This window comes from Sturnira hondurensis, unplaced genomic scaffold (genome assembly GCF_014824575.4).
Source record: "Sturnira hondurensis isolate 20B ecotype Veracruz unplaced genomic scaffold, ASM1482457v3 Scaffold0018525, whole genome shotgun sequence".
NCBI classification, from domain to species: domain Eukaryota; kingdom Metazoa; phylum Chordata; class Mammalia; order Chiroptera; family Phyllostomidae; genus Sturnira; species Sturnira hondurensis.
Genome location: NW_028091156.1, coordinates 4,471,043 through 4,490,082, shown reverse-complemented (window position 1 = coordinate 4,490,082; position 19,040 = coordinate 4,471,043). Strand labels below are relative to the sequence as shown.

The 19,040-nt window shown below is 52.2% G+C and overlaps 1 protein-coding gene across 4 annotated transcripts; it reads right to left on the bottom strand.

Moving 5' to 3' along the window:
• Window positions 1–3,563: 3,563 nt before the first annotated feature.
• TLR5 (toll like receptor 5) lies at window positions 3,564–17,951 on the bottom strand. Of its 4 annotated transcripts, XR_005069892.1 has the most exons (4): window positions 17,670–17,951; window positions 17,429–17,572; window positions 9,518–9,683; window positions 7,566–7,627 (listed from the first exon to the last, which is right to left on the bottom strand). XR_005069892.1 is itself a non-coding variant. In XM_037069419.1 (3 exons), the coding sequence occupies exon 3, from the start codon at window positions 6,199–6,201 to the stop codon at window positions 3,625–3,627; it is 2,577 nt and encodes an 858-aa protein (XP_036925314.1). In that variant the 5' UTR covers window positions 6,202–6,205; window positions 9,518–9,683; window positions 10,958–11,424; the 3' UTR covers window positions 3,564–3,624. The 4 variants fall into 4 exon arrangements, 2 of the variants coding, with proteins under 2 accessions (XP_036925314.1, XP_036925313.1); XM_037069419.1 differs by lacking the exons at window positions 7,566–7,627; window positions 17,429–17,572; window positions 17,670–17,951 and adding exons at window positions 3,564–6,205; window positions 10,958–11,424; XR_005069893.1 differs by lacking the exons at window positions 7,566–7,627; window positions 9,518–9,683 and adding an exon at window positions 13,218–13,493.
• Window positions 17,952–19,040: the final 1,089 nt, after the last annotated feature.

The following is a 19,040-nucleotide window of genomic DNA, read 5'->3' as shown; positions in this document are numbered from 1 at the left end:
CCTTGGGAGACTTACTCATGTCATTGCATGTCATTATAATTGGTTGGTTAATCGCCACGTCTGTGTAGGTTTCAACGACCATAACTTATTTATCCCTTTTGTGGTGGAAGCCACGTTGGCTTGTTTCCAGTGTTGGTTACTGGAAATAATGCTGCCATAACCAGGTCCGTCTTCTGGTGCGTGTGGGCGTGGCTTTCGGATGTGGACACACCTACGAACTCAACGGCAAGCCGTGGGGGCGCATGTGGACCCAGCTCCAGCAGACGAAACGAGAGCCTGTTTTTCAGTTACATCAACAGACACGCTCACTCATCACATAGTTGCATTTTTTTAAAGATTTTACTTATTTATCTTTAGAGGGGAAGGGAAGGAGACAAGGAGAGAAATATCAATGTAGGGTTGCCTCTCGTGAGTCCCCTGCTGGGAACTGGCCTGGAACCCAGGCATGGGCCCTGACTGGGAATCGAACCGCGATCGTGTGGTTTGCAGGCCCGTGCTCAATCCACTGAGCTACACCAGCCAGGGCCATAGTTGCATTTTAATTGCCCACATCCTTGCTAATACTCGATACTGCCAGGCATTTTTAGTCTGGCCATTCTGTGTGTGTTGGGGGTGGGGAGTATCACAGTGTGGTTCTAATTTGCATTTCCCTGATGACTAAAGGAGGTCGAACACCTTTTCATTTGCTTTTGGACATGGGGTATCCCTTTGGGAAATTTTTAATACTCTGGTCTATTTGGGGATGGCATGTTTTGATGAATAGAAGGTCTTTTTTAACAATTATTTATTTATTTATTTATTTTTAGAGAGAGGGGAAGGGAGGGAGAAAGAGTGGGAGAGAAACATCAATGTGTGGTTGCCTCCCATGCGTCCCCCACTGGGGACCTGGCCCGCAACCCAGGCATGTGCCCTGACTGGGGATCGAACTGGCAACCCTTTGCTTCACATGCTCAATGCACCGAGCTACACCAGCCAGAGCAGAAGGTCTTGCTTTGAGTTCTTATTTTTAGAGAGAGGGGAAGGGAGGGAGAAAGAGAGGGAAAGAAACACGGATGTGAGACAGAAACGTTGATTGGTTTCCTTTCACACGCACCCCAACTGGGGACCAAACCCAGAGCCCAGGCATGTGCCCTGGCTGGGAATCGAACTGGTGACCTTGTGGTCTGCAGAACGAGGGATGAGATCCAATCAACTGTGCCACACTGGCCAGGGCAGAAGGTCTTGCTTTAAATGCAGTCATTTCTCTTGATTTCCTTCTTCTCTTGGGTCTTGGCTTTCTTTACCGCCTTTTAGCTCTCCAATGCCTTTAAACAGATTTTAAAAATAGTTTCTCCAGCTTTTCTCAATGTTTCCAGTGGAAGAACTGGACACAAATCCTTCAGCAGTCCCCATTAATTCCTGTAGTTCTCTCTTCCAGCATTTCACATTTCTCAGTGCACGCTCAGAATGCCATTTCTTGACTTAACACCCTAGACATTTTATCTTGATTTTGTCTTGTGGTAGGAGAGCACTTGTCTACTTTACACCTGTACTTTATATTCTCCTATCCTCTCAATAGAGTTATTTTATAATTCTAAACTTTCAACCATGTTTAATTTATATTATATCAGGTCTATCTAAATAGTAGTCTCTGCAGATTCAAGCAGCTGATCAGAAATGTTCAAAGTCGGTTGTCTTTGGGGTGGTGAGTAGGACTCTTTCAGAAGTTTTCAGCAGCCCAGATGACACTCTAGATTTTCCAGAACAGTCTCAATGTCAAATAGAGCAAGCTGTCAGCATTCTTAGACCGAGTGGCTGTGGTCCCTGCAATGGAGGAGTGACGCCGAAGGACCGCGCTCTGTGGAATCCATCAACTTCCTGACTTGGAATCACTGTGAAGGGGAATCCAGGGGCAGCTGCTTGGCAAGTAGCACCTCGGCCGACCCCCTGGTACCCACATCTCCATGCATTACTGCCAGTCTCTGCTCTCACCATACATGCAGCGACTCTTGCGAAGTGGGACTTGGAAAAGTGGCCTCGGAAAGACTTCCAGCTGCTGGGGGTGGGGCACAGCAGAAAGGGTCTTTCCTCAGGGAGCATATAGTCCAGGGGTGGGGCGGCCAGACGGGCTCACACGCTCACGGGAGGCAGGAAGTAGAGCTCGTTCTAAACGAACACCTAAAGGGCTAAGAGTTCGCACAGAACGGAGAGGGGACTTTGGGTGGGAGGGATCCCAGGAGGCTTGGTGGGCTGGGTTTCAAAGAACAGGTAGGATGGGAGAACATTCTAGAAGGAAGGGTAGACTAGGGCGTGTGTGTTCCGTGCATATGAACAGGGCTGTGGGCACTGCCATTGTTCAAACATAGTATCAGCACGTGCAGGCCAAGCTCAGTCTCATGGATCGAAGGGGCCCAAAGAGGCCAGGGTGGGAACAGCCAGTACGTGTGTCCGAGGACTTTGGATAAAGGAGGGCACCGTGAGAAGAGGGGGTGACATTTGGGACAGCTGAGTCCCAGGCCTAGGTGGCTCCTCACACCACAGCAACTATCCTGAGGCCGAGCTGGATGCAGAAGAGGCTATTTGTGAAGCCATGGGTCATTTCGGTGAAACTTTCTCGCCTTAAATTTTCTCAATTTCAGAAAACCATTTCTATGTTAAAATGAACAAGAAAATACTGAAGCAGAATGCAAAATATGTGTGGGTTTCTTTTATGGTCAAACAAATACAACCTCAAAGAAATCCTGACTCCGTCCTGGAGGCCCTGAGTGTTTGCACCCTCCTGTGGCCACTGGGGCAGCTGAGGACAAGGCCTGAGAAGCCCTGGCATTCTCTGCCCATTTAATCTGCACGGCGACTCGATGAGGTAGATGCAGCCAGGCCCACAGGTGAGCAAACTGAGGCCCATCGGGGTGTGCCTCATGCTCAAGGTCATCAAGCAAGTGAGTGGCAGCATCAGAACACAAACCAGGGTCTGGGTCCCAAGGCTCAGGACTTCTACAAGAGGCTGAGTGGCTGATAAATGATTAAAAAAAGAAAAGAAAAGAACGAAAGCTGAGGTAGGTTGGTGCTGACTCATGGAAGGTCTTCAATGTGAGGCTGAATGAGAGGTCACCGGCCAAAAAGACGGTTCATGGCCCACTAGGACTCCATGTGGAGGAGCCAAAGGTAAGAACAGGAAGAGACCTAGTTATTCTCATCCCGGCTTCCTTGGTGCCACCTCTTATCCCTGAGACTGAGCATGACCTTGACCCAGCAAGGATGTTTTTCCCATGGCGGAAGTAGGAAGCATGCCTCTTTTTCTCTGTTTTCTACCTAGTGTTGTCCTGCGGAGCACAGAGGGCTGGGAGTCACTGGCCAGCGCCTTCTGGAGCTGGACGCTGGAGAAAGGGTGCCTGTCCTCTGTGGGAAAGGACACTCCCCGTGACCGGGAAATATTTTGTAGTTGATGCACTAGGAGAGAACAGTATTATTGAGTCTGAAAGAAAATCCATGGAGCATTACTATGCAAATCAAGAGCTTTATGGTTTTTTTTTCATAGTAGAAAAAAAGAAACTTCAAAAAGGACCCCCCCCCCCATGTGCAAACATGAGGTGAAGTGTTATCTGTGGCTTGAGATCAGTGGAAAATGACTCCTTTGACTGGAGGTTAGTTGGTCGCTACAGCTTGCAATGGAATGTTACTGTCTTTCTTCTTTTCCTTTCCCTTTTTTTTCAGTATGTGCCGAGAGAGTTTATGAAGAAACCAGCCAACATCCTGGAGATCCTCGGGCCACCGCAGGTATTGCTGTGTCCGTACAAACCCTCTGATGGACTCATGTTTCATCAGCTGGTACTGAGACAAGGACCCGACCACCACCATGATGAGGGCGCTGTCAAGGGCAGCGAGGCCCCTGCTCTGGGCGTAGCTAAAGGCTTCCAGGCACCAGCCATCTCGGAGGAAGTGCCTGCTCACAAGGCAGACAGTCTTCCTGCTGCTCCACACGGCGTCATGGATGTTGGCGACGTGGTTTTCCCCCGGCGTAAAGTCTCTCTCTTCAAAGCACAGGCGCAGTCTGTTTTGGTCGCTGTACTGAGCGTCCAGGTGCTTTAGCAAAGCGTTCTGCACCCACTCGAAGTCTTTGCCGCTGAAGCACAAGTAGGCGTCGTATTTGTACGTGTCGGATTCTCTCGTGTTGCCTTGGCCCCTGAACACCAGTCTCTGGGCTGTCCTGTAACAGGAGAAACAAGCCCCCCGGAACTTGGTGACTGTGACGACGGTCACGAGGAACAGCGTCAACGTGACAGTGAATAAGATGAAAAGGGAAAACTTCAGGGACTGTAAGCTTTCCTCCTCGTCACAGCCCTCGGTGGACAGAGAGTAGAGGGAAGTCCCAGCCAGCGAGTCGGGGTACGTGCAGTATACGTCTGCGCGAGACCCGAATACGGTGACACTGGTGTGGTTAAGCCACTTGATGAAGTTGCTAAGTTCACACTCACAGATGAACTTGTTGTGACTTAGGTCCACGACACTAAGTGACGCAAATACAGCAGGGTCAGGAGCGAGGAGCTGGTTCTGGGACACGTCCAGCTTCTCTAAGTGAGGGGGTAAGTCGCCAGGAGAAAGCACGGTCAGCCTGTTGAAGCTGAGGCTGAGCCCCCTCAATGCCACCAGAGAGCGAAATACTCCTGGTGGAAGGAAACTCAGGTAGTTTTGATTCAAGTACAGGACCTGGAGACGGGAAAGCCCCTTGAAAACATCCCAACAGGACCCAGTCTCCCAGGCCAGTTGCAACATATTTTCTCCCAGGAGAAGCTGTTCTAAACTGAGACTCTCTGACGGGGCACGAGTCTGGGCACAAAAGGAAAAACGGTTTCGGTTTACAATGAGAGTCTGGAGGTGAGGGACCTGAAGAAGGAAGTAGAGATTATCCAGGTTCTCCAGCCTGTTCTCTGATAATTGGATGTAGTTGGCTGTGAGTCTGATGTCTCCGAAAGTCGCCAGTTTATTGCCACCCAAGAAGATAGTAGATATGTTTGGGATAAAATTAATAGTCTTCAGAGCATTGTCCCGGAGGTCCAAGGTCTGTAATCTCTTCAGGACTGTGAATGTATCCCCTTGAATGATCCCAATGTGATTCTTTTGCAGGTCAATGTAGGTGACGCTAGGTAGTCCATAGAAGTTAGCATTGTACAGTTCCCCCAGAAGGTTGTAAGACATATTAAGAACTTGGAGGCTGTTGAGCCCATAAAACGCCTCATCTGCAATATTGTTTATCTTGTTGTGGGCCACGTTCAGAAGCTTCAACTCCGTGAGGGTCTCAAAGAGTCGGGAGTTCAGGGAGAAGATAAATCCGTAGGAAACGTCCAGGTCTCTCACCGAGCTTCTGGCCAGGCCGGTGAATGTGCGCTGGTCGGGGTCTTTGATGTTATAGAAGCCAAACCCAGACCCCATAATGTGGTGGGAAAGCACCAGATTGGAGATCCGGCTGCCACGGATGGCATTGCTGAAGTTGCTGGCGATGTCCACAGTCCAGCCGTTGCTCGACACATCTAGGGTGTCTAGGACCATGTTTCTGAATGGGTTCATGCACTTCTCCCAGTCCACTGAGATCTTGCTGTACAGCTGAGTAGAAGCGAGCTTCAAGGAGGAGAGTGTTTTCCCGTGGAGGGGCTGGAGGTCATGCTCACACACCGTGGGCACTTCGTTGAGGGACAAGTCGATGGACTTCAAGGAATTTAGTTCCCGGAATGAAGGATGAAGGGAAAGGCTGTGAATCTGATTCTTGGACAGGTCCAGGTGAGACAAAGACTCTAAATTTCTGAAATAACCATCTTTTAATACAGCATCAGACAGACCGCAGTGAAAGAGCCTGAGTTCGAACAAACGAGGCAGTCCCTGGAAAGCCTCTGGGTGCAAGAAGTCTAGCCGACTGTCGCCCAAGTCCAAGATTCTAAGATTGGGCAGGTTTCTGAAGGCTTCTTTGTGAATCGTGAAGGAGGTCCGCTGAGTCCCAAGCTCCAGCAGGCGTAGCTGCTTCAGGAAGGGGAAGGAGGAGGCTGTGATGGTTTTGATATAGTTGAAGCTTAGCAGGAGGTTCTCAGTGGTGTTGGGGACCTGGGGCACCTGGGTGAGGTTGCAGGACCGATATAAGGCAATCCGACCATCAGAGGAGCAGGAAGAAATTCCAAGCACCGGACTGGCCATGAGCATCACTCCTAAGACAAGGTCAAGGTGATCACCCATGATCCTGTGGAGAGAAGGGAGAATGAAGACACAGCTACCTCCAAGCTTGAGGTGTGACACATGGATCCTTAGAACTTGGGGAGCCCTTTGAGCTTTAATGTGATGTGCCTGCTGTCATCTCAGACCCTTTGGTCCTCCGGCTCCGTGGACATGGCTATGGGCAAACGCTGTCTGATGTACACAGAACGGCAGTCTTCACTGTCTTTCTATCTCTTATATTGCGTTTGCTGCATGTCAGGGTGGTTCCTAACTGGTTTGAGGGTCACGCACCCGTTCAAGAATCTGACAATAGCTCTGATTCCTTGCCTTTCAAAAATGCACTCTTGCGTCTCAAACCAAGTTTTATTCCCCACATTAGGGGACACAGGGACCCCCTGAAGCCTGCCCCTGTCAACCTCCCACAGAGAACCCCTAGTTTACAGGTAGCACTCACCACATTTTATGACCCATGATGGAGCTTGGAAAGCTTTTTCTGTAAGGGACCAGATGATAAATATTTCAGGCTTTGCCATCCAAATGCCACAGTTTGCTGACCTCTGTTCTGGAAGAAAAGAGAATGGCCGCTCTGATTTCACAAATGAAGATTTTGAGTGACTGTCAGGTAAACGCGTCCTGATCCTGAACTACCAGGACTTGCGGAAAAGAACTGCCTCGGCCCCCAGGGCGCTGCCATTTTTGCAGCTGATGTTTTATCCGAGCACCAGAACGGCTTCTCCTCTCGTGTAAACAGACGGGAAGATCCCTGCAGAGACGTGGGGTGGGGGAGAGAACGCCGGCTCAGGGTGACAGAGGTGACGTTGCTAGTTTCGCTCCTGTCTAGTGGCACAGATGACTCGGTGCTGGCCCCTGAATGCAGACACTCACCTACGTGGCGTGACCTTGAATTTGTGGTAACAAGTGATGAAAGAGAGCCCCAAACCACATTGGTCCCAATACCCTGAATCTTCAAGTCCATAACAGGGGAGCTCAAATGAAACAGTCAGGTAGATCAGGCCAGCTGAACGAACAGATTTTAAAGACAATTACGTGGGTTTCTGTTGTGTTGCAATGATACCATTCAGAGCTATTTTCTTACGAAAGACAGAGAGACATGATGGAACTACGTGTTCATCTCTGAGGCTGCATGGGTCAAGGGCCAGAGGAGCCAGGTGAGCTGTCAGCTGACAGGAGTCTGGAGGGGTTGCTCATGAAGACACAGCTGGGAAGAGGGACCGCCAGACGGGGGTGTCCTGGATGGCACGGGGCCAGAGGCCAAAGCAGGGTGAAGTTAAATATAAATGAGCAGGGACACAGGGGAAATCTCACCTACAGATGACAACCAGACGGTGCAGTTGTTTCAGACGCAATAGAGCCTTGGAAGGATGGGCGTTCAAAAGTGGGGTCCATTCGGACAGCGAGAGAGAGCAGGTGGGCCGCAGGTGTGAACCTAGGCGCATCCAGGAGAGAAGACCAAGTGACCGAAAGCCCTACATGGGTTGAAGCCAGAAGGATCAGGAAGAATGAGAGTGTGAGGAGTGAGGCTCACTGGGCCACGTGCTTCTCCCCAAGTTCCGATCTCAGGGAGCTGCACTGGACCCCATCAGAGGAGTGCGCCCTCTAGTGGTATCCAGAGGAAGCAAAGCGAGTTGGGGACACTGGCAGTGTGCTCCTGAAGCATTTACTAACAAAAGGACGAGAAGCATCAAGTACAATCACAGATGCGGCTAGTTCTGCCATCAGGTGACATATGGATGCCTTCCTACATATAGTGCCGTGCTGTGCAAAACTACAAGAAGCCCACAGGGCACCTGGGGGAAAAGGGGTGGCAGGACAAAACTCCAAAACTTCACCAGTGACCCACAAAAAACCCCTATAAAAACAGCAGCCCCATTTCACACATGTTGCATGGCTAAGAAGTACATGAACACTGCAAAAAATATCCCTGTACCTTGAAAGAACCCGATGCCTGCCTGTGGAAGTGGGGGTCCGAGGGCCTACGGGGAGGAGGAGGTGATTTGGTATCAGACAGAAAGATGTACTGAATGCTACAAAACTGTACACTGAAAATAGTTAAAATGGTGAATTTTATGTTATGTATAATTTACTGCAATAAAAAAATATAGAAAAACTCCGACACTATTGAAACCTAAGTCCGAGTCCTGGAATTCGGGTTCTGTGGGTCCGGTGAGCCTGGGAAGTCCATTTCCTAGCCAAACCCCACGCACTCTGAAGCACGGGGTTCTCAGGCCATGGCGTGAGGAAACCTGGTCTAAAGGAGCCCCCTCGGAAACCCGTGACTCTGTTAGAAGAAGGGCTGGTAGGAAATGCAGGCCGAGGTTCAATGCTGGGCCTTCATTGCAAAGGCTGGGCCACCATGTATCCGCAGCCTTGAGGGGTGACAGGAATAGCATGTCAATGCTGTCTCCATACTCCTGCCAAGGCCGTTAATTAAGATAATGAGACCAGAGGGAGAAGGGGCAGCCTCTCTTTCATCCGAGTCGGATTCCTTTCGCTCGAGTCCCAGCCATTAGTGGAGCGGGTCCCCTTTCCCGACTTAATTGCCTGGACAGCATCACCGTGGCCACTCACCTGAGCTTGGGTGAGTTCAGGGCCCTCCCCATGGACTACAATCGCTGGAATGCTTGATCGAGGGGGCTCTGAGCACTTGACCCTTCTCTCTCTGAACAGAGGGCGAAAGCCAAGCCAGCCTACCCTCCTGGCTGCGTCCACAGTCTGGCCCCGTGTCCCGGGAATGACTTCTTTCTCAGAACTTGGCCTCTGTCTGATGCCTCCGCTTAGGCCAACGCCTGGGCTTCAGTGGGTGCCTTTGTCTCATCTGCTCATCCAGTTCCCGCTTCCCCCGTCCCGAGGGCCAGCTTTCCCATGAAGCAGTTACGCCTCATCTCCCTCCCTGACCTCCTGTTTGCAGCCCCCCGAGGGCATTTTCATCATAGTGTGCCTCCCGCCCCGCCCCCAGACTGTCCATTTCTGGAGAACAAGGAGCCTGAAGTACACAGCACAGCTTAAGTACCCTAGTAATGTTTCCCTTTCTTAGTCTTTGAAACCATGTTATTTATTTTACAATTTTTGTAGGTGACATGCAATGTCATATTACTTTCAAGTGTACCACGTCGTGATTCAACACTTACATACTGACGACGTGATCGGCACAGGAAGTCCAGTGGCCACCTGCCACCCTACAGAGTTACTAGGAGATTATCAACAGTATTCTCTGTGCTGCCCTTTGCGTCCCCGAGACGTATTTTGTAACTGGAGGTTTGTCCTTCTCTCCCTATAAACACCACGGAGAAGATTTCTTTTCATCAGGAGTACTTACCTCCCAGTCCTAACACAAGGTGCTTCTCACGTGTTCTTCTGGAGCCGGGAGGCGAAGGCAGTCCTGGTTACTTAAGGACGTTAGCTCCCAGACTATGGGAGCTTCATCACAGAGGCAATGCTGGTCAGTGTTTTCCAGTGAATCACGAGAAAGGGTTTTTGTTTTCCTAGGGAAGAACAGGAAGTCCAAGTGAGAGGGAGAAACAGTCCTGGCTGGTGTTGCTCAGCAGATTGAGCACTGGCCTGCAAACCAAAGGGTCTCCAATTCAATTCCCAGTCAGGGCACATGCCTGGGTTGCGGGCCAGGCCCCCAGGCGGGGGCATATAAGGGGCAACCAATCGATGTTTCTCTCCCCCTGCTTCTCCCTTTCTTCCTTTCTCTCTAGAAATAAAAAAATAAAATCTTTAAAAAGAGAGAGAAACAGAAAACATTATGCAGGTGTTTTTCTGTGCCACACAGCCATTTGCTTCGTGGAAGAATTTAAAACCTTAGGTGTGTCTCTTATTGAGTGGGATATAATGGGCAAAGATCAAGGTCATTTTGTCAGTCAAGGTCTGTGGCACCTCAGAGCTGAAGAGATCTGGAGAAACCCCAGGCCTAGCCTCTCCTTCACAAGGTGGGTGTATAAGCCGGCTGGTCAGACACGCAGCCTCCTTCTCTGCAGCTGCAGGAAGGGAAATGCTGTGGACCTAGGAGTCCCTTTCGTGGCATTTCTGTGGTCGTTTGGTCACTGGGGACTCAAGCCCAAGGGTGAGCATAGTGTGCTGTCTACCGTGAGCAGAGAACTTGCAGATTTCTAGGGAAAAGCAGCTAAGATCACCCTCTGAGCGTGGCATTTCTAAGCAGTGCGGCTAGGTGAATTAGGAGACATTGGGTAATTACTAGGTTGCAGATTTAGAATAAGGATCCTGGAAGTTGAATTGACATACAGTGCTGTGCTTCCCTTCCTTCCTTCCTTCCTTCCTTCTTTTTTTTTAATCCTCACCCAAAGATATGTTTATTGGTTTGACAGAGAGAAACAGCGATGTGAGACAGAAACATTAATCAGCTGCCTCCTCTTCACGCCCTGACTGGGATTCAAACCCACAACCTTTTGATGCGCAGGACGATGCTCCAACCAGCGGAGCCACCCAGCCAAGGTACCATTGTGATTTATTTGAAGGCTTAAAATGATAACTAAGTCTGTAGCTGGCTTCAAATTCCAGCTCTATAGTTTAATAGACACGTGACCTTGAACAAGCACTTAACCTCTCGGAACATCAGTTTAATGGCCTGTACAACAGCCACAGTAACGGTTTTTACTTCCCCCGGGGAAGCCTCAACATGGGCATCTGAGGACACTCCAGGGCCCGAACCAGAGAACCAGTTACTGGTGCAGGAGCCTCTGTTATTTCTTGCTTGCTTAAGTAGACACACATCGTTTACCCAACTGCATCTCACCAGAAATGTCTTCCTTCTAGAAACCACTGAAGGGGAGAGGTGAGAGGAGGAAATGGAATTTCTCAACACACAGAGGCGAGCCGGCTTCTCTCTTGCCTGTAAAAGCTCCCCCTACTGTCTTTCCGTCTTCAGGTGGTTGTCCCCCAGAACCCCCAAACAACAAAAACAGTGGCCACAAGCGCCGACGTTCTGAAGACAGGAGGTTGAAACCCCGAATGGTTCGCGTGCAGTTTTAAAGCATCTAATGCAAAGAGAAAATTCCACCCGAGCAATTATTTAAAAAACGAACAGCGAGCAGGACACAGTTAAAACCTCTGGGGGAAGCTGGCTCCGCAAGGAATGGCACAATCTCCGCCCGTCTTCAAGTTCGGGCAGCGCCCATATTCTCAATTAGAGAATTAACAGCTCGGGCTGCCAGCACTCCGGCACGCGACTCAGCTCATGCTGCCGTGTGGATGGGCAAAGTGAGTTGCCAGGGAAGAGGGGCAACGGCAAGGTCAGGAAGCAGAGCAGAGGACTCAGACTCTGAGCTGGACGCCGCAGAAATCCTCTGGACCGTGATGCCGTTGGAGGCAGCTGGGTGGGTGGGGGCCCTAGGCAGAAAGACCTCGTTAGACTGTGGTCTGCTAGACACAGGCAATGGGGATGGGCGAAGAGGTTATAAAGCCCTTGAGAGCTGTCCTGGGTGGGATCTGGAGTCTGTGCCAGGCTAAAATCAAGTTTGCTCTGTAGCTAAAGGAGACACCCCCTGGCGCAGGTAAAGAAGGGGAGAGACAGGAGCTGGGCCAGCGGGCGTGGGTCTCGGGTCTCCAGGCCCACTAGGTACAGAGAAAGAAAGACATTTCATTGCCTGGGTGAGCAGGGTGTTCCGGGCGGGTGGGGCAGACTGGGAACCACACCCCTACTGGAAACACTGTTCGTGCTGTGTGTGCAGTGCTCTGGGCCATGGGGACGCTCCTGGAATCTGCCCTGGGCCAGCTGCCCGGGGCGGCTGAGCTCCTTTCTGCGTGTGAGAGGGGTCAGCCAGGCTCTCGGCTCCACCTCCCATGGGTGGGAACACCAAGATGCCTGAGGCCCTTGCGAAAGCCCCGGGCTGGGAGAGGGGACCCCTGGGGCCCCGTCCTCCCCCACCACTGTCCAGGTGCCAGGACCACTTTGGTTCCCGCGTCCCGTTTCTGTGCGTGTGCGATGGCGAGCGTGAGCTGGCAGCATCTCCGCACCCCCGTCGTCTGCCCCACAACGACCTGACGAGACGTGCCGAGCGGCGTGACCGAAGTCACGGGCCAGGGCAGAGGCCTTCTCGGGGTGGAAGGTGCACCCTCCCTTTTGGCAAAGGTGCAACCCTGTCCTAGGGGGTCTTGAAAATATCTAGTGGAAAGTAATGTTATTAACATTCATGATGTTACGAAAATAAAGAAATCAAATGGACCCAAACAGATCCTGGCCTTAAGCAGCACGTCCTCCCAAGGATGTACTCTCAGAGGAGGTTGTCGCAGAGGCTGGACAACATTCTGAGTAGAACACACCCCTGTCCCACCTTTTCCCGCTCACCCCCACGGCTCCCACAGCCTCCCCAGGTCACTGTCCCAGGCCAGGCTTGTGGCAGGAGCAGACCCAGAAGTAGCCTTGATTTTCCAAACTTGGCCTTAGGTCAAAGACCCAGAGGCTTTTCCAGGAACAGAGAGGAGGGGCCTTGGAGGGGAAAAGCAGGGAGGCTTGGAGGGAATAGGAGGGGTGGCAGGTCTGTGGGTCCCAGGAGGGCAGGACTCTGGTGAGACCCCAGAGTGGGGCTCGTGGTCTGAAAGCAGCAGGGACCAGGGGGCAGGGACACGAATGTGCTCACTGGTGACCGGCGTGGGCCAGGCAGAAGGACAGGATCGCCCCACCTCCGCCCCGAGGTTTTGACAATGCACAACGGCTGTAAGCAGTGCCACCACGGTGGGGAGGTTTCTGTTCTTCCCAGTCTGATGGGACAAGGATCTAGGAAAGAAGCAGAGAAGCACTACCCCACGCACACCTGAGCACGCAGGAGATTCCTGCTCTCTATCCTTTGATTTTGTGTGCTGGGCGGGAAAATAAATTAGCCTTGGAACGGCAGATGCCCCTTGACTTACGACGGGGTACATTTCAATAAACCCATCATAAGTAAAAATGCATTTAATACACCCAGCCTATCAAACATCACAGCTTAGCCTGGCCCACCTTAAATGTGCTCAGATCATTTCCGGTAGCCTGCGGTTGGGGACAAAATCACCGAACACAAAGCCAGTTTTATAATGAAGTGTTGCATATCTCACGATATCATTTATTGACTGCTACATGGTGCACATAACAAAAGGATTATCTGCACCATTATCAAGTCACAAAACCACAAGTCGGGGACCATGCACTTAGAACCAGTTCTGTGCACTTAGAACCAGTTGTATCTCCAACTGCGATGCAGAGGAAGCTTGGGTTGCAGAAACTTGGGGCTGAAGGTGGCTTTAGTGCCTGTCTTTACCGTGTCTGAGTTCAAGTGCTGGCTCCGTTTCCCCGCCTATGACACAGAAGGGCGCTAAAGATTAAATGCAATGAGACACACAGCCCCTGTTTTGGGGTCCCTTGCAATGCTTTGCACCCAGCAGATTAACTGTTGGCTATCAAATTACATAGTACCTGTGAAAGGCAGTCTACCCCGCAGTGAAACTGGGTGCCGACAGATCACTGGTTCCGTGACCTCGGACAAGTCACGCTGTTGGCAGTACCAGGACTATGAATCTTGGAGCGGCATCAGGAACGTGAACAGTCATCTACCTTAAAGCATGAACTTGCCCTTTGCCACCTGAAGAATGGTAATAATAACAGTACCCCCTCAGAGGCACTCAGACCAGTGTGCGGCTCAGAGCAAATGCGGTTTAGGTGCTTGCTGTTAGTACAGTGGTACTAGTCTGTGCACGGCAAAGGGGGAAACGTCTGGCCAGCACCGTCACGAAGGCAAGTCAAGTCTGGGGGTGCGGGTGGCACGTCTGCCCCGGGCAGGAGAGGGGAGCCACCATCATTTCAGCATCGCTGAAATGGATTTAGTGATTCCCTGACTCTGGAGAACACCCAAAATGGAAGTTCTCTGGGCCCGTTGCAGGGGAGGGAAGAGACAGGGGGAAGGTCTATGTGAAATACAGTCCATGTGGGGAGGGGCACTGATCCAAATTCCTCAGCATAAATGGCCCCTTCTCTCCCCCATTCCGCTGTGGTCAGACCTCTGTTGCCCTCTCGTGACACGATCACTCCTTCCTTTTTGCTGAGAGTTCATCTTTCCTTCCTCTCATGGCCAAATTCCTCAGACATGAGGTTGACAGACTCCGCCGAAGGTTCCCACTGCCCATTAACTGGCCTTTTTCTGACCCCAAAAGATCTGGCTTTCCCAGGGGACTACCCTCTTGAAGGTCACCTCCTTCTGGTGCACCCTCGCCTGAACGTCTCCATTCTCTTTTAGCACAGAGAGTGTTGGCCCCCTGTTTCTTGAAATAGCTCTTTCTCCCCCTCCTCCCGCCTCACACCCCAGTGTCTCTGATTTTCTCCCCTTCTTTCCGTCATTCTGTTTTTCACTATCTCCTTTCCTCCTCCCGCCCCGCCCCTCAGCTTATCTCTTCTGCTCACACTCTTGATCTTGGCTTGGACTTCTTCCCTCAGTGGGCTCATTTGGTTTCACAAGTTGGACCCTCCCCACTACGTTCCCCCAGTCTCCCTCTAGCCTTGAGCTCACTGGCACCCCAAGTGTGTGGCTATTTTGGCTGATTAAAGGGCCCTTTTTTAACTTCAGATTCAACATGGCCCAAAATGATTTAATAATACTTTGAATTTTGGAAATCATCTAGAAACAGAAGCATTTCTGCACGGCAGTCAGAAGTGGGCCTCTCCCTTGGCCGGGGACCCATCTCATGTGTGACGCCATCTTCTCTGCCTCGCAGGTCACCTAGACCCCCCTTCCCCTCCTCTCTCTTCCCATAACTCATCACCAAATCCTAGCTTCCTCCATTCCAAATGTCTCTCTAGAGCTGTTCTTCCTTTTACATTTACTCTTCATCACCAGGGTTCAGTCTTCCATCAGAGATGTGTTTACTGGGCACCCTCTCTCAACAAAAAATGTTATCCAACCAGATTTCCCCAGGAAACACCCCATCACTGTCTTTGGGATGCCGAGCCATGAGCAGTGAGTCAGCTGAAAGGGGGCGTGAGGCCATTAGAGGTGGTGCACCCATGTGGTGGGGCAGAGGACGCCCACCGGAGCTGAGAGACCGTCACACCCAGGGAGAGAGAGACACGGAGTCCTAAGGACCAAGAATAAACTGAAGGCAGTCATGGGCATCGCTGGTGGTCCAGGGAGAGGAGGGGGCTGAGGCTCAGCAAGTGTGAGTTCAAGGTGGGAGCCGTGGAAGCTGAGGCTGGGGAAGATACCCTGGGGTCCAACCAAGAAGGACCCTGCATCCTGTTCTGAGGGCAGCGGGGGCTGCTAAGGTTTTGGGTACCCTCATCGCACTGAACTCAGACTCCTTAAGGCCCGGGGATTTAGCTCTACCAGATGAGTCTAATCTTAAATTCCCAATAATCGTGCTTAACCCACACCTTCTGTTCCCAGGAGGTGAGGCGCTTCAACGCACCCTATGTATGGCTCACTTTCAGTCCAACATCATTTCCCAAAGGCCTGCTCTGTGCCAGCCACCAGCTTGGGCTCAGAGGATTGCAAGCTGAGTGAGACACAGCCCAGCCTCAGCAAGCGGGGCAGAGACCCCTCAACTCCAACTGGCAAGGCAGGGTGTAAGAGCGTCTGTAGAGGTTCACGCAGGAGCAGTGAGGGTGGAGGAGGAGCTCCCCAACTCTGCTGGAAGACTGCGGGGGCCAGTGTGGTGGCTGCAGGGATGTCTTCAATGGAGAAGGTACACTTTCAAAAGGTAGAGGGCTCCCCAACAGCAAAGAGAGAAGCAGCATGCAAAAAAAAAGACCTGGTCAGAACCTGACACAAGGCCACTGTGGCAGGGGACAGAAGAGAGCGACAAGAAGCAGAGCTGGAAAGGGAGGCAGGGACATAGGGCTGTATGTGGGGGCAGAGAGCTCTCTGCTTGCTCTGAGCTTCAACTTAGTCTTGGGCTTCCTTCCCGCTGCCTGGCCCTGTGGTCTCTAAATGCTACTTAAGACCACGTAGCTCCAGCCTCCCTGCCTTCCTCAGCCCTCACGTCTCCTCTGAACAGACAGGATGCTGCGTGGCTTCCCGCTTTACTGGCGCTCTCGTTGTTGCTCAGGCACCGGCTTTGTCTCCTCCCTGAACCTGGAGGTTTCTAGGCTCCCAGCTGAGTTGGTGTCATACGGCCGAGCATACCTGGCTCACATGGGGAGTTGGGGGCGCTGCCAAGCCAGCACTGGGGATCCCTGAAGCTCGAGGCCTGGCCGAGGATTTGCATCCGCCACCTGTATTCTTCCCCCCGAAAGTAAGAGTGAAACCGATGCATGTGGAATCAGCACGAGTGTATCTCGGTGTTCTCTCGCCCTCCGAGTCTGGGAGTACGCAGAGACGAACACACAGGCCTGCTCTGATTTCGACACTCGGCAAAGCCAACTTCCCTGTACAGACGGCTTCTGGCCTCAGAAACAAAACCAGAAACCTAGAAGGGTTGGCTTTGCATTCAGACCAGGTCATCAAAAGCTTCCTGCTTTGCTCAGGGCTCTAACGCCCAAGGGGATGATGGGACATGGCTTAGGTTGGGAGTACCAGTCTGGCCACCATGCGCGAAGGTGGGCATACTGATTGTTAAAATATGACTGGTTATAATTTTGGCCTGGGTCCCCCCCTAAGGGAACCCACTGGGGCCTCCCCACCATCCCACCAGTGAGGGTTTAGCATGGAGGGCGAGACCTTCTCCCAGACTCAGCCCCAGGGTTTCCCGGCATCCTGGAGGTTACTGGCCACTGGCTTCTGTGCACAAGAACAAGGGTGACACAGGCCAGGGAGTCCTGGGGCGCTTAGACAGACTAGTCAGAGCCCAGACTAGCCGAGTAAATGTAGGGAAAAGCAACCAGACCAGGAATCCGTCTAGGCCCACCTGGTCTAGTATCAGGCACGCAACACTAATGCCCTCTCCCAGGCCCGGATGGGAGGATGACACCCAGATGCACTTAATGTCCACAGAGGCACCGTATTGACTAGGTTCTGGCTCAGCAGCGGCATCTCCCTGAAGGACACCGGGGATGAGCCAGTTGTGGGTGCGTTGCTGTGCGGGATGAATGTGTTCAAGCATCAGTTCAAGCATCACGAGCTAACCCGTGGCTAGGAGAAAGTCCCACCCTCAGCTGTCAATCATCACGGGCTCAGCAGTCTTGCTGGGACAGCGCTCCTCACCCGGAAGACAACCTGCCAAACCCACCCTCACCCTTGGGAAATGTCACCCCAACTGTGGTTTTCCCGGGGCGTGGCTCACATGTAGAAACATAAAGGCCTACCTCTGCCCCGCTGCTCTCCCCGGTGCTAGGGGTGGGGGGCTCAAGGCTTTTTGTTGATCAGCTCAAGCGCTGTCTGGGACTTCCAGGGCTCTGCTGGAGGTAGGTGTCTCCTTCTTCCAAGGAAGACAGTGAAGCCACCTGCCCCTTCGTGGGCGGGGATAAAGTGAAAACAAAGTCCGGTAAAAGACTGTGAGAAAGCAAGGGATTTCTGCACAGCCGCGTTCCCCTGTGTCCCACCTACCTGGCACAAGGTATCCACATTCTGTCCCCAGCCCCCTCCCCAACGCTGCCCAGGGCCCCCGTGGCGGGGCCAGTGCAGACAGCAAGGTCCTGGGACGGGACTCCCGAGCAGCGTGGGACCGGGGCTGGAAAGAGCCCAGGACTTCCGGGAGGGAAAGACGTCAGACCACTAATTCCAACCTCGCCCAGTCTCCTGCGGGGGGCGTGGGCCCTCGCCTGGTTCGTTCGCTGCAAGGCGCTCACCTCCGCCGAGAGCAGCCTGCGCTTCCACTCGCTCCTCCCAGCCGCCAACAGGTGACACCACAGCGGCTGTAAGGAGGAGCCTTAGGCCCCGCCTACCGGGCCCAGCCCCGCCCACCCGGCCGGTCCCGGGCCCCCAAGTAATCTCTGAGTGGCCTGGGGTAAACTCTGCCCAACGATGGGCGCCTCGGACTTGCCGGTGCCTGGGAGACACTGCGGCTGCGGGGACCAGGCAAAGTGTCCGTTTGCCAAGGAAGAATACAGGTGCGGGTGGGTTTAGGCGGCGGGGCGCTGGGACGTGCGTGCGGGGTGTGCTAGTTGTATCTTGGATCCGAGAAGAGCTGGCCAGGGGGCCAGGGGAGGGGAACAGAGCTGCAGCCTCTGTAGTTATCCGAGATGTCCATCGAGGTCCTCCAGACCGGCATCGCCCCTGCCTTTCCTCTCCCATCAGACAGAGGAGGAGGCCCGGACCCCAGGACCCCGAGTAAGTGCCCAGAGGCACAGCCACAAGCTGGCGCCCCAGGAACTCGACTCCCCATGTCCAGAGCAGGGCTCCTTCACCTGCACCAAACCTCAAGCCACATTTGGAAGATTTTTTAAATTAAATATCTTTTTTATTTATCTTTAGAGGAGAAGGGAAGGAGAGAGTATCAATGTATGGTGGCCTCTCGTGCATCCCCTGCTGGAAACTGGCCTGCAACCCAGGCATGTGCCCTGACTGGGAATCAAACGGCGGTTGTTTGGTTCACAGGCCCGAGCTCAATCCATTGAGCTACACCAGGCAGGGCTGGAAGATCTTTTTTTAAAAAATATATTTTATTGATTGTGCTATTACGGTTGTCCCATTTCCTCTTCTTTATTCCCCTCTGACCTGCACACCCCACCCACCCTCATTCCCCCACTTTATTTCATCTCCATGGGTCATACATATAAGTTCTTTAGCTTCTACATTTCCTGTACTATTCTTAACCTCCCCCTGTCTATTTTCTACCTACTATTTATGCTACTTATTCTCTGTACCTTTTCCCCCTCCCTCTCCCTCCCACTCCTCCACTGATAACCTTCCATGTGATCTCCATTTCTGTGGTTCTGTTCCTGTTCTAGTTGTTTGCTTAGTTTGTTTTAGGTTCAG